Raw genomic sequence first — 12,168 nt, forward strand, 5'->3', positions numbered from 1 at the left:
GAGATTCTCAGGAATAGTTCTACAGGTATGTACCACCAGTCATAACGTTCTCCACCACTTACCTATGTGGGACCTGGGTCGATTTAACGTATTTCACTAGTGACCCGCCACCACAAACGAGCCGCCACCTCAACGCGTTTTGACCGCGGTCGAAAACCTCGCTCAATTCAACCATCCACCATGCCTCCAAAATCGCGTCAAAATTTAAGAAATCAAGCTGAGCAAGAGGGCAAGATTCTATTAGCGATTTCCGCTATAGAAAGCAAGCAAATTACCCAAATTGCTAAAGCTGCGCGGGTCTATGTACCGCGTTCAACTTTACGCGACCGACTTCATGGTAGTAAATATCACAATGAAACACGCGCCAACAACTATAAATTAACTCAAAATAAAGAGAGATTACTTATACAATGGATTCTATCGCTAGATTGATGTGGAGCGCCTTCTAGGCCATTAGACATATAAGAAATGGCTAATATTCTTCTTGCTGATCGCGGTTCTATATCTATTTAATCAGTTAGAGTAAACTAGATTATCAACTTTATTAGATGCTGTAATAAAGTGAAATCCTGCTATTCTCAATAATATAATTACCGACGCGTTAAATATAAAGATTTTAAAGTTATTAAAGAATAGTTTGATTGCGTATAAATCACTATAATGTAATATAGGATCATACAGGAAGATATCTATAATTTTGATGAAACTGGCTTTGCTATGGGCCTAGTAGCTACTGCCCGAGTAGTTACTAGAGCTGATTATTATTGGAAAGCACTTGTACAGCCAGGCAATCAGGAATAGATTACTTCAATCAAATATATTAACTCTACTGGTTAGGCACTTTCTCCATGCATTATCTTTAAAGAAAAGGTCTATATAGAGAGTTACTGTCAGGGTGCGGTTTCCGGCGGGCAGGCTAACAGAGCTAATACGCAGGCAGGCTACTGGTCAGGCTATGTACAGGCAGATAGACAAGACGTAGCTTGAGAAGCTACAACAGGATCACGATCAGGCAGGAAGATAAACAGTCAAGATCACATGATAGAGCGGTGGGGTCAGGCAGAACGAGCGGTTCGGGCTGGCACCGTGACAGTTAGTATCAAGAATTGGAGCTTCTACCTAAAAGCAGGATTGAAGTTAGTTCTAATGAATAGACCACTAATAAGATAGACCTTCACTAGCTTAAAAATCTCTTTATTACTGTGACTACTAGCTATCTTATATCTTAATTTAACTAAATCTGTAGTAAAAATAATATTATTCCTATCTATATGCCTGTACACTCTTCTAATAAGCTCCAGTCTCTAGATATAGGCTATTTTCAGTCTCTAAAAGGCGTGTACAGTTAGGCTGACCGTTGGGACGGGATAATCCCAGGGATTTCGGGATGGGATGGGAAACGGGATGCCAAGAGGGAAAACAAGATGGGAAATGGGATGGGAAATGGGATGCCAAGAATAGGATGGGATGGGATGGGAAATTCCCATCCCATCCCATCCCATCCTAATGGTCAGCCCACGTTGTCACATGACCAGGCTTTACCACTCCACATGTATTTACTAGGTCTTACAGATCTTCCTTCTGACGAATACACACATCATACCAAGAGACCTTTACATACGTACAGTACCTTAGTAAAGAAGAAAATATACTTCGGAATTAGCTATATTAACAAGCTTGATTTTCTGAGAATCTTTCCAGAAGCTCACAAAAGTACTTTTACAGTAGATAATATTTAAAATAGCTTTACAGGCACTGACCTAGTTCTACTTAATCCATATAGGATGCTTAGTAAGTCAGATATCTAAGTTAAGTTAGTTATGTTAGTAGTACCTACTTACCTAGCTTTACATAATAATTGTAAGTTGGAAGTAAGTTATGTATATTATACTGGGAGTACTGCTAGAAAAATAGTCTTAACGTTTCCTAGCCTCCATTGGGTACTTAAGTTACCTTGGACTATTCGAAGTGACCACGAGTCTACTAGGTAAACAGTCTTGAGTACCATTCAAACGGAAGGACCTATCTGACATTCTTTCCAGTCCATCTGAAACTAGTAGTGTTTCTTTTCTTTACAAATTGAATTCAAAATGCCTTCGCAATCTGATGACAAGCGCCAGGCAGCGCGTGAAGTCATTGACATTCTTCACGAGATCTCTACCCTTCTTGTACGTTAAGCGCTCCATTCTTTTTACATGTGGCATTATCTCTTGTAATGCTCAATTAAGCTTTTCCGTCTCTTTTATCCCCCTCTTTCCATATGATCTAACGCACTAAGTACGTAGAACACAACTTTGGACAGAACGGATCTTTCGCTTTGCGTCTCCCTCATTGAGAACGGGGTCAATCCTGATGCACTTGCCGTGAGTTTCAATGCAACATATCTAACCAATAGGATGCTAATATCTTTGACGTAAATGGCCAGAAAATTATAAAGGACTTGAGGAAAGAAGCTACAGCTGCTCCACGGGCTGTTGCGGATGAGCATGATTTCGGTGGATAGATGCAAAGATGCAATCTTAGTCTTGCCCTTTCATCTTTCTCGTCTCTTATATTATTTGCACAGCCCCAAGTCAGCGATACCCTCTCCCCGAATATTGACAGTACAGCTACAATGAACCCATTTGGGACAGTCTCACGCTGTGCGCAAACGCACTGACATATTTGAATTGAATGACAGCTCAATTCCAGATGTTGCAGACTCTGGTATCATTATAAACTCCAGGTGCAAATGGTAGCTTAGCTATAAAAACACATAATAAGACCGCATATGGAATGACATAAGAATAATGTTGTTAACACAACGTCAAGACTTTCCACCATCTACCTTATTTACTTTTGATGCAGAACCACGCTCACCAGCCATCGCCTGGGCTGTAGCTATCTTGATGCGGTCCCCCTCATCAGTGGAACTTTGATCCTTGTGTTTGATATCCTTTTCATCCTCACTATCACCTAGACTAAACGGATCGTGCTCTCCAACGGGAGAAGGCTCAACGGTAGACAATGGTTGCCATTTGCTCGGTTTGCCTCCTGTAGAAGGCGAGTGTTTAGGCGGTTCAGATGCATCATAGAGATTGCTTCCGATTTCGGTGGGTGGGCCCTCTTGGAAAGACACCTTACGTCTATCTGGCGAAGTTGACGAGGTCTTGTAGAGGTTGAGATTGGCAAGCGGTCTTGGTGGTCGTGGTGGAGGGGCTATGCCAGATGTCAGTGAACGACTATCGCAAATCAAGGGGGACAATGACAGAGCATACCTTCTGTATCTTTCATTTCGAGGACCGAAAAGTCATCACTTAGAACCTGGGGGTCTGCGTCGTAGCGTTCGCGATCTCCACTGCGACGGCCTAGTTCTCCGCTTCTCCTCGCTTGAGCATAACTTTCATCGCGATAAGCCTGATTAGTTGGTGCCCCCTCTTGATCTTCGCCATCTAGTCGCTTCTTTAAATTTTGGACCCATGAGTTGACTTTTGTCTGGGTGTCTAGAAAACCTTTGCGGATGTTTTCACGGATTACCGGAAGATCGTCTACACAGATGTCCATTAGTAACCAAGCAAATAGATCCACATCACGAAGGCTATACCTTCGAAGAAACTATATTCCCTGTCCTCCGACAGCTCGCTGTCTCTCCTCGGCCGATCATATGGGGGCCCGCCCTCCCAGCGGGATTGGGGCGCACGGCGATTGTAGTGCTCTGCAAGCTGACGAGCATACTGTTCATCTGCTTCAAGCTGCCTCTGTGCTGCAGATGGACGAGGTGGCTTCGAAGGCGGAACATCTTGCTCTGCAGCGCTGGGATCAGTCATGCCTATAGGATGTTAATACTAGAAAATAACACTGGGGGCTGTGAATATTCACGAACCAAGAAGAGCATGGAAAGCACGTTCGACATCGCAGTTGCTCGCTACCAACACTGCTTTGATTACAGACAATTCAACGGTAGGGAAAGCTTCTTTGAGAGTGTTTTCGGCCTGTTGTTGCGGGCTCAATGGACGCGGCGGCTTTGGCGGGGCAACATCTATCGCATTCTGCTGGGTTGCGGCTGCGGAGACGGAGATGACACCAGACTCTTGAGGTTCATCATCGAAGTCCAGAGGGCGTGCGGTAGTAGGAGACTCTGGTTTTGGACTATATGGACCCAGGGAAATCTTATTGGTATTCTAGCATCGAGTCAGTACAGGTGGTTGAGAATGCATGAGTGACAGATCTGGGACCCACAGCTCTGTCTTCTTCGGCCATCGCGTAAATGACCAGTTCCTTTACCAGTGAGCTATAGGCTGACCGGAATGGCAGGTAGGTTGCCTTTAGGTACTGTACGAAAGAAAGTATGCCACTGAACCTTACAGGCAGAAAGTAATGAAGGTCATCGCTATTGAAAGCTCAGCCACTCCTGGCTAACTCCGATGAGTAGTGACGTTGAGCCACGTGATGAAAGTTCCGCTTATCTAATCATTTTACAGGTGCGGAGGAATAAAGCTTGAGACATTAATTAGTAGATATGCCTTACTTTCTCAAAGCATTGTGTTCAAGGAAGCATCTGTGTGCAGTAACTATGCCTCAATTGCATGCATCTGAAAAGGCCGAAATACTTTCCAGTTGAAACCTTTTGTGTCGCGACAGTATCGTTCCGGGTTCATGCCACTACCAGTTATCAAAAATGGCTTCTGAGCTGGACCTCACATCTACCTTCATTCCATCACTATACAAACCCGCTGCATTACTGCCAATTACAAGGCATAAGCAGAGTTTGCTGTACCTTGTTGACACATATCCCGTTACAATTGTTGTTGGGCAAACGGGAAGTGGGAAGACAACACAGTTACCCCAATATCTAGATCAGGCAGGATGGTGCGCAGATGGGAAATCAATCGCGGTAACCCAGGTACTTGCAACTCTTTCTCATTTCACTGTTATCTTTATATAAAGAGAGAGAGAGGAAGAAAGCTAAGACTTTGCAGCCGCGCCGCGTCGCAGCCACGACGGTCGCAGCCCGAGTAGCTGAAGAAATGCGTTGCAGGGTTGGCGAAGAGGTGGGCTATTCTATTCGCTTTGAGGACGTGACCTCTGCGTCAACAAGGATAAAGTTCCTAACAGATGGAATGCTACTTAGAGAGGCCCTTGTAGATCCACTGCTGTCACGGTATTCAGTAATCATGGTGGATGAAGCGCATGAAAGGTCTCTCAGTACTGACATTCTCCTGGGAATCCTTAAGAAAATCATGAGGCGGCGACCTGAGCTTAGAATCGTCATTAGTAGTGCGACTTTGCAAGCAGAAGATATCCTGCGCTTTTTCGCCGGAGATCAATTCCAGAATGAAACGCACTCGGTTGAAAAGGGGGGAGATATTGGAAGGATCATCAGTTTGGAGGGTCGAATGTACCCTGTGGATATGCTCTTCCTTGAATCGCCTACGGAAGACTACCTTGAACGGGCTGTAAAGACTGTTTTTGACATACATCTACAAGAAACGGAAGGCGACATTCTGGTGTTTTTGACAGGCCGTGAAGAGATTGATTCGACGGTGCAGCTGATCTCTGAACGTGCTGCTATGCTTCATCCCAAAGCGCAGGCATTATTCCCTCTACCTCTATATTCTGGTCTCACAACAGATCAACAGATGTACGTTTTCGAACCAGCACCTGAAAATACGCGGAAAGTCATCGTTTCCACGAATATTGCAGAAGCCTCTGTTACTATCAACGGCATTGTATTTGTTGTCGATTGTGGCTTCGCGAAGTTAAGGGCCTATAATCCTACCACTAACATCGAAACATTGACAGCAGTGCCAATATCGAAGGCTGCGGCGATTCAACGCGCAGGTCGAGCTGGAAGAACAAAGCCTGGAAAATGCTTCCGTCTCTACACTCAGCAGACATATGAACAACTTCCAGAAGCCACGGTTCCGGAAATCCAGCGGTCAAATCTTGCCCCTGTGGTGATGCAGCTCAAGGCATTAGGTATAGATAACATAGTTCGCTTTGATTTCTTGACGCCTCCTCCCGCAGAACTTGTCATACGTGCATTTGAACTTCTGTACTCACTTGGGGCCGTTGATGATTATGCCAAGCTCACCAAGCCTCTGGGTATGCGAATGGCAGAACTAGCGGTTGATCCTATGATGGCGAAAGTCCTTCTATCTGCGCAGTCGTTCCACTGCCTAAGTGAGATCCTTTCAATTGCCGCTATGGTCAGCTTGCAGGGATCAGTGTGGATCGCGCATGAGGGTGACAAAAAGTCGGCAGAGAGCACTCGCCGAAGATTCGCTGTTGAGGAAGGCGACCATCTAACGTATCTAAACGTATACCAGGCTTTTGTCACGAAAGGAAAGAAAGATCCCAAGTGGTGCCGGGACAACCTTCTGAATTACCGGTCGTTGCAGCGGGCAGTGAGCATAAGAACCCAGCTGAAGCGATACCTCGAACGGTTTGGTATTCGGGTAGATGAGTCTCTTCCTTCAGTGCATCGTAAAGAAGCAGAAGCAAACAGGCCACCTGAGGTAATTCAAAGGTGTCTCACAACTGGCTATTTTGCGCATGCTGCGAAGATGCAACCTGACGGCACATTCAAGACTGTTAGTGGTGACCTTACTCTGCATGCTCATCCCAGTTCATTGATGTTCGTATGTATTACTAGATCTTAAATCATTCTGGTTCTTTATCGCTGATGCTGACGCTGGTCTAGAATCGAAAAGCAGACTGGGTCATTTTCCATGAAATATTGCAGACAGGGGAAAAGACATTTATCCGAGATATCACGAAAATTGAGAAGGGCTATCTTCTTGAGTACGCCCCTAGCTACTATAGGTTAAGCCAATAATTTCTATAATTTCTACACAACACTGCTTGCAGAGGCAGAGGCTCCATTGCTGTGCTCGAACTTAGTGTGAGGATATTGTAATGTCAGAGGGAGAGATGTAATGGACTCGGCATAACTTACATAGAAATTTTCTTTTTTTTCTCTAGAAGAAAAGAAAAAAAAATTAAGAAAGAGAGAAGGCGAGACAGAGAACGCTCCCTTTTCTAAAAGTCGATTCAAATGAAATTTATGAAATTTACCATAAATGTTCGTATGTATGTTTGACAATCGGAGCGTAACAAAAAAAGATCCACATCCACCCACCTCCCTCACCTTTAAATGTTCCAAACGATAATTAATTGTCTTCTCACCCTTCTACTACTACTACTACTACTACTACTACTACTACCACTATAGGTAACGTAATAACTGGTCCAATTACTTTTCTTATTAATCTGAATTTCGACATGTCTGGTCACCATCACCACAATCATTGCCATGGAGAGGATGGTCATGATCATTCAAATGATATCACCCCGGCCATTCAGTCCCTCCTCTACTCTCAAATTCAATTTGATTCAATCATTACACTAAATGGTAAGAGGGACACGCTTACAGATGTTCATTGTATCACTATATAATACTGTGTCTGGTACTGAACCGAAGCTACCTATAGAAGCGGCCCCCGACTCCGGGGCAGCGATTGTCCAGAAGACATGGTCCGAAAGGCTGAATGACCAGCCAGAACTCGACAGCGATGCGGATGAGCAACTCCTTATGTATATCCCGTAAGTGATAAATACTCTACTACTTGCTTTACCCCGCTATATAACCTTCTTCAATCAACGACTGTAGGACAACCTCAAACCAACCCGCACCAAGATCGTCTTTCGAATGCTACCATCTTGCAAGTCATGTTTTCAGAAATCTGATCGTTTAATAGTTTCACTGGCCAAGTTAAGGTTCACTCTTTACTCATCCACACGGCACCCACACCGTCCGCCCCCAAAACTTTGAAACTGTTCAAGAATCGTGACGATCTAGACTTTGCCACTGCTTCGGAGCTCAAACCGACACAGTTGGTAGAGATACCGCGGCCAGTTCCGGGTGCCGACGTGTTCGAATTACCATTGAATCGCGCTCATTGGAACGCTACCACCTCCATCACCCTATTCTTCGAAGACAACTGGAGTGATGGGGAGGAGGATGTGACCAAGGTTGGTTATGTTGGATTCAAGGGTCAGTTTATGGCTTTGAACCGAGAGCCTGTCAGCTTTCTCTACGAAGCAGCAGCGAACCCCAGTGACCACGTCGTGATTCAAGGCGTAAATGACGTGGGAGGTAGGATTATGCCCGGCCAGTGAGTTACATGACCCTTGTATGATTCGTCCGGGGAAAATACTACTTTAAGCGAGAGACATGGTGATATACATGTTAAGCGAAAGACGTTCTGCCCCTACAAAGCACGGTGAAGAAAGAGACGCGGAAACTTTTCGTAATCAGAGTCGGGCTCAAAGCGCTATTCCATCTCAAATTTAGCTCTATAATTGGCAACGCAAGATAACCAGAGACGTAGTGAATTGCATGAATCCGAATGTTCCACCAACGCCAGAAATGCTTCCAACTCTTCAACGCATGTCTCCAGTTTGTAGAAGGTGCATGGTGGCATGAAATCATCTTTCAAGCCGGGATTGCGGATTGTTCCTTGTTCCTGTCTGCTGTCCGGTGTTTGTCTTCTTGATCTTGTGTCCTCTGTCCCTCCTGGTTTGGCCTTCCTGGGAGCTTGGACTTTGGAGCAGCTGGCAAGTTCTGCAGTCCCTGCGCTTCTCGCTCTAATGCAACCAACTCATCCTCGACTTCATCTTCGTCCTGGTTTGATAAATTCCCGGAGAGCATCTGGCTGATCTCCTATCCCGCCGCCGCCTCATTAGCATGCATGCGTGCCATCCTGACCAGTTCGGATATCCTTACCTCCTGATAAGCTCGCGCTTCCTCCGACTCGCCCATTAATTTCTCAATACTTTCGATACCCCCCATTTCTTTGTTGATAGCTTGTAGTACGTGCGTGCCCTGCTGTAAACCAAACAGGACATCCTTTTGGACGAGTGAGAACTCGACTTGGTTGATCAGTTGTTCCAGTTGATCAAGCTCCTTTTCGGATCTGATCAGAAGTGACTCTTGGTATTTCTTACGGCGCAAAGCGAGGAGAGCGCGCTTGCGATCATCTTGAGCAAGGCATTCCTTTGCAATCTCAGTTTCGCGATCGGTGAGAACCGTAATACGCTTCCGATACTGACGGAGCTTATCTCGCTGTATTTTCAGATCGAGAATGGCCCTAAGAATTTAAAAGTTTAGGTGTGAGTAGCTTCTAAAGGGGGAGTCTGATGAAAGAGGGGATGGTTAAGAGTCATAAAGGCATCATGCAGTTAACACGACCAAACCTTTGAAGAGGTAGGTAGTGATAAGAGAGGTACAAGGTTCTGCTCACCTATCTTGAGCGGAAACCTTATGGGAGCTGTTCGTGTTGCCCATTGTCAACACATATTGTCTACTGCCGCTCTTGCGCTCGATAAGTGAGCGGCCACTGATAAGTTTTATCATGGCCGGGGAAATACTAGCAAGTAGTAATCTAGTAATCAGTGATAGGAATGACGTGTGGGCCATATCGATCAATACGCGGCCGATACCTCCGTAGCAGTATTAGCTACGGTAAGAAATCGATAAATACAGTACCGAGATAATTTACCCAATCAACTAAATAAAAACTCACTCCCGGCAAATCTGTTATTCCCCGAGACCTACTTGGAGGCAGAAAAAAAAAATTAAATTATACATGTTTACATATCTATATCTGTATCTATCTATCTACCTATATATCTATACTTATACCACCCCCCGTCGTTATCAATCAGTGTTTGTATTGCTATAAGCATAACTTTTTCCCGGCACCTATTGCAGAGCGAATTGCTCGCTGGGATTAAAAGCCATGCGTCGTGGAGGTAGACCCAATCTCAGGCAAGGCCTAGATCGGGAGGTACGAACCACATATCGCATGCATTCAATGCCTATTCCTTATCGCTAATTTCTTTCGCGCGCCCGCCTACAGGTCTATCAGGTCGTGCGCAAAATCATTGATGATCAGACAGAAAACGATAAGGTCCGCCTTTCGGTACCGAACATTTACGATACCATTAAAAGGTCGAATTCTAGCTTGAACAGAAAGCCAAAGAGAATTCTAGAAGACAGTATCGAACGGGTTGTGGAAGTCATAAAAACGGATTTACTTGGTGAGGATGAGGGTGACTCCGTAGACGGGGATTTTGAAGGGTTGGAGGAGCAACAACAGCCGCCTGCTATGGTACGGTTTCCACTTCTCATTTGTGTGCAATGCGACTAACTGTCGTAGGAATCCAATACCCTGAATAAGAGCATCGTAGGCATGTGGAATAACACAACTTCAGCGCCACAAAAGCCGTCTGATACCAATGGTACAGAAGCTGCGACTGCTGCACCTAAGTCAAGCAAGAGGCGACAAAATGGAGGTGAATCACATTTTTCCAAGCGCCGCAAAGCCGAGAGCGCTATTGATCGATCACCGCCTACACATGTCTGTCTCTCGGATCTAGGTGGATTGGACGATGTGGTTCAGGAGCTTGGCGACCTTGTCATCCTGCCGATGACTCGCCCGCAGGTTTATATGTCGTCGAACGTACAGCCTCCCCGAGGTGTATTGTTACATGGTCCACCAGGATGCGGAAAGACTATGATTGCAAATGCGTTTGCGGCTGAGCTGGGTGTTCCATTTATTTCTATATCTGCACCTTCTATTGTCTCTGGTATGTCAGGAGAATCTGAAAAAGCCCTACGAGAACATTTCGAGGAGGCCAAAAGGATAGCCCCTTGTCTCATTTTCATCGATGAAATAGACGCCATCACACCCAAAAGAGAGAGTGCACAACGTGAAATGGAAAAGCGGATTGTTGCCCAGCTTTTAACATGCATGGACGATCTGGCATTGGAGAAAACCGATGGAAAGCCGGTGATTGTCCTTGCGGCTACGAATCGACCGGACAGCCTGGATGCGGCTTTACGTAGAGGAGGCAGATTCGACAAGGAAATTAACATGACTGTACCTTCGGAACCCGTCCGAGAACAGATCCTACGGGCTCTTACTCGCAAGATGCGCCTAGCCGACGATATAGACTTCAAGTACCTGGCCAATAGGACAGCAGGATTTGTGGGTGCTGATCTTAATGATTTAGTTTCTACTGCCGGCTCTGCTGCCATTAAACGATATTTAGAGATATTGAAGGCCAACAGTGGGGAGGAGATGGATATTGAAGAGGCAGACGACCTCAGCCCAAAGGTCAAGGAACTACGGCGTTTGATCACGCATGCCAAAGAAACACCAATCGGAGAGGAAGTGCAAGTGGTTCTTGTTTCAAATGCAGACTTCATCAATGCGCTTCCCAAGATTCAACCTTCCTCTAAACGTGAAGGCTTCGCCACCATACCAGACACGACCTGGGAGGACGTCGGCGCTCTCGGAGGTGTTCGTGAGGAGCTTACTACTGCAATTGTTGAGCCAATCCAAAACCCGGGTCTTTACGCCAGTGTCGGCATTACAGCCCCCACCGGGGTTCTCCTCTGGGGTCCTCCCGGGTGCGGTAAAACACTACTCGCTAAGGCTGTAGCTAATGAGTCGCATGCCAACTTTATTAGCGTTAAAGGCCCTGAGTTGCTCAATAAGTATGTTGGTGAATCCGAACGTGCGGTCCGGCAAGTATTCGTTCGCGCTCGATCGTCAGTCCCATGTGTCATATTCTTTGACGAGCTTGACGCCCTAGTACCACGGCGAGACGACACTGTCTCCGAGGCCTCCGCACGCGTAGTCAATACGCTACTTACGGAACTAGATGGTCTGGGCAATAATCGCCAAGGAATCTACATAATAGCAGCCACAAATCGACCAGATATTATCGATCCAGCTATGCTTCGTCCAGGACGGCTGGAGACACTTCTCTTCGTCAATTTACCTAGTCCCTTGGAGCGGGCCGAAATTCTACGTACGCTGGTTCGCAATATTCCCGTCGAGTTTAACGATGACCTCAGAAAGTTGGCCGAAGAATGTGAAGGCTTCAGCGGTGCGGACCTGGGTAGCTTACTTCGTCGTGCTGGATACGCTGCCATCAAGAGGAGAGATGTGATTAAACTTGAGGACTTTGCGGCCGCGAAGGCGTTCATTCGGCCTAGTGTTACAGATCTGAGAAAGTATGAGAAGCTGCGGAGGGATTGGAGTGGAGGTATTGTGTAATTAATTCACTAGTTGAGGTAGTTTCTATGCATACTTATACACTGCTATGAGACTTTGG

At 45.8% G+C, this 12,168-nt stretch overlaps 6 protein-coding genes across 6 annotated transcripts; 4 read left to right on the forward strand and 2 right to left on the reverse strand.

Moving 5' to 3' along the window:
• The first annotated feature begins 1,892 nt into the window (after nucleotides 1-1,892).
• BDW43DRAFT_288566 (mitotic-spindle organizing protein 1) lies at nucleotides 1,893-2,663 on the forward strand. The gene is made up of 3 exons (XM_032043294.1): nucleotides 1,893-2,168; nucleotides 2,286-2,363; nucleotides 2,426-2,663. The coding sequence occupies exons 1-3, from the start codon at nucleotides 2,091-2,093 to the stop codon at nucleotides 2,501-2,503; spliced, it is 234 nt and encodes a 77-aa protein (XP_031896129.1). The 5' UTR covers nucleotides 1,893-2,090; the 3' UTR covers nucleotides 2,504-2,663.
• On the reverse strand, nucleotides 2,664-4,358 carry BDW43DRAFT_288568 (CUE domain-containing protein). Its single transcript, XM_032043295.1, has 5 exons — nucleotides 4,219-4,358; nucleotides 3,863-4,160; nucleotides 3,584-3,808; nucleotides 3,258-3,527; nucleotides 2,664-3,198 (listed from the first exon to the last, which is right to left on the reverse strand). Exons 1-5 carry the CDS (start codon nucleotides 4,237-4,239, stop codon nucleotides 2,807-2,809), a joined length of 1,206 nt encoding a protein of 401 aa, XP_031896130.1. The 5' UTR covers nucleotides 4,240-4,358; the 3' UTR covers nucleotides 2,664-2,806.
• A 165-nt stretch (nucleotides 4,359-4,523) lies between these two features.
• BDW43DRAFT_288572 (putative ATP dependent RNA helicase) lies at nucleotides 4,524-6,845 on the forward strand. The gene is made up of 3 exons (XM_032043296.1): nucleotides 4,524-4,882; nucleotides 4,959-6,620; nucleotides 6,683-6,845. Exons 1-3 carry the CDS (start codon nucleotides 4,658-4,660, stop codon nucleotides 6,815-6,817), a joined length of 2,022 nt encoding a protein of 673 aa, XP_031896131.1. The 5' UTR covers nucleotides 4,524-4,657; the 3' UTR covers nucleotides 6,818-6,845.
• Nucleotides 6,846-7,263: 418 nt separating this feature from the next.
• On the forward strand, nucleotides 7,264-8,160 carry BDW43DRAFT_315068 (PITH domain-containing protein; the record flags this gene model as incomplete). Its single annotated transcript, XM_032047979.1, has 3 exons — nucleotides 7,264-7,393; nucleotides 7,473-7,584; nucleotides 7,740-8,160. The coding sequence occupies 3 exons, from the start codon at nucleotides 7,264-7,266 to the stop codon at nucleotides 8,158-8,160; spliced, it is 663 nt and encodes a 220-aa protein (XP_031896132.1).
• On the reverse strand, nucleotides 7,957-9,396 carry BDW43DRAFT_191731 (ESCRT-III subunit protein VPS20). The gene is made up of 3 exons (XM_032039022.1): nucleotides 9,285-9,396; nucleotides 8,768-9,131; nucleotides 7,957-8,704 (listed from the first exon to the last, which is right to left on the reverse strand). The coding sequence occupies exons 1-3, from the start codon at nucleotides 9,326-9,328 to the stop codon at nucleotides 8,477-8,479; spliced, it is 636 nt and encodes a 211-aa protein (XP_031896133.1). The 5' UTR covers nucleotides 9,329-9,396; the 3' UTR covers nucleotides 7,957-8,476.
• Nucleotides 9,397-9,654: 258 nt separating this feature from the next.
• BDW43DRAFT_288580 (putative AAA family ATPase/60S ribosome export protein Rix7) lies at nucleotides 9,655-12,148 on the forward strand. The gene is made up of 3 exons (XM_032043297.1): nucleotides 9,655-9,830; nucleotides 9,903-10,154; nucleotides 10,203-12,148. Exons 1-3 carry the CDS (start codon nucleotides 9,783-9,785, stop codon nucleotides 12,108-12,110), a joined length of 2,208 nt encoding a protein of 735 aa, XP_031896134.1. The 5' UTR covers nucleotides 9,655-9,782; the 3' UTR covers nucleotides 12,111-12,148.
• The last annotated feature ends 20 nt before the right edge of the window (nucleotides 12,149-12,168 follow it).

The sequence above is a fragment of the Aspergillus alliaceus genome (genome assembly GCF_009176365.1).
Source record: "Aspergillus alliaceus strain CBS 536.65 unplaced genomic scaffold BDW43scaffold_54, whole genome shotgun sequence".
In the NCBI taxonomy this organism is placed as follows: Eukaryota; Fungi; Ascomycota; class Eurotiomycetes; order Eurotiales; family Aspergillaceae; genus Aspergillus; species Aspergillus alliaceus.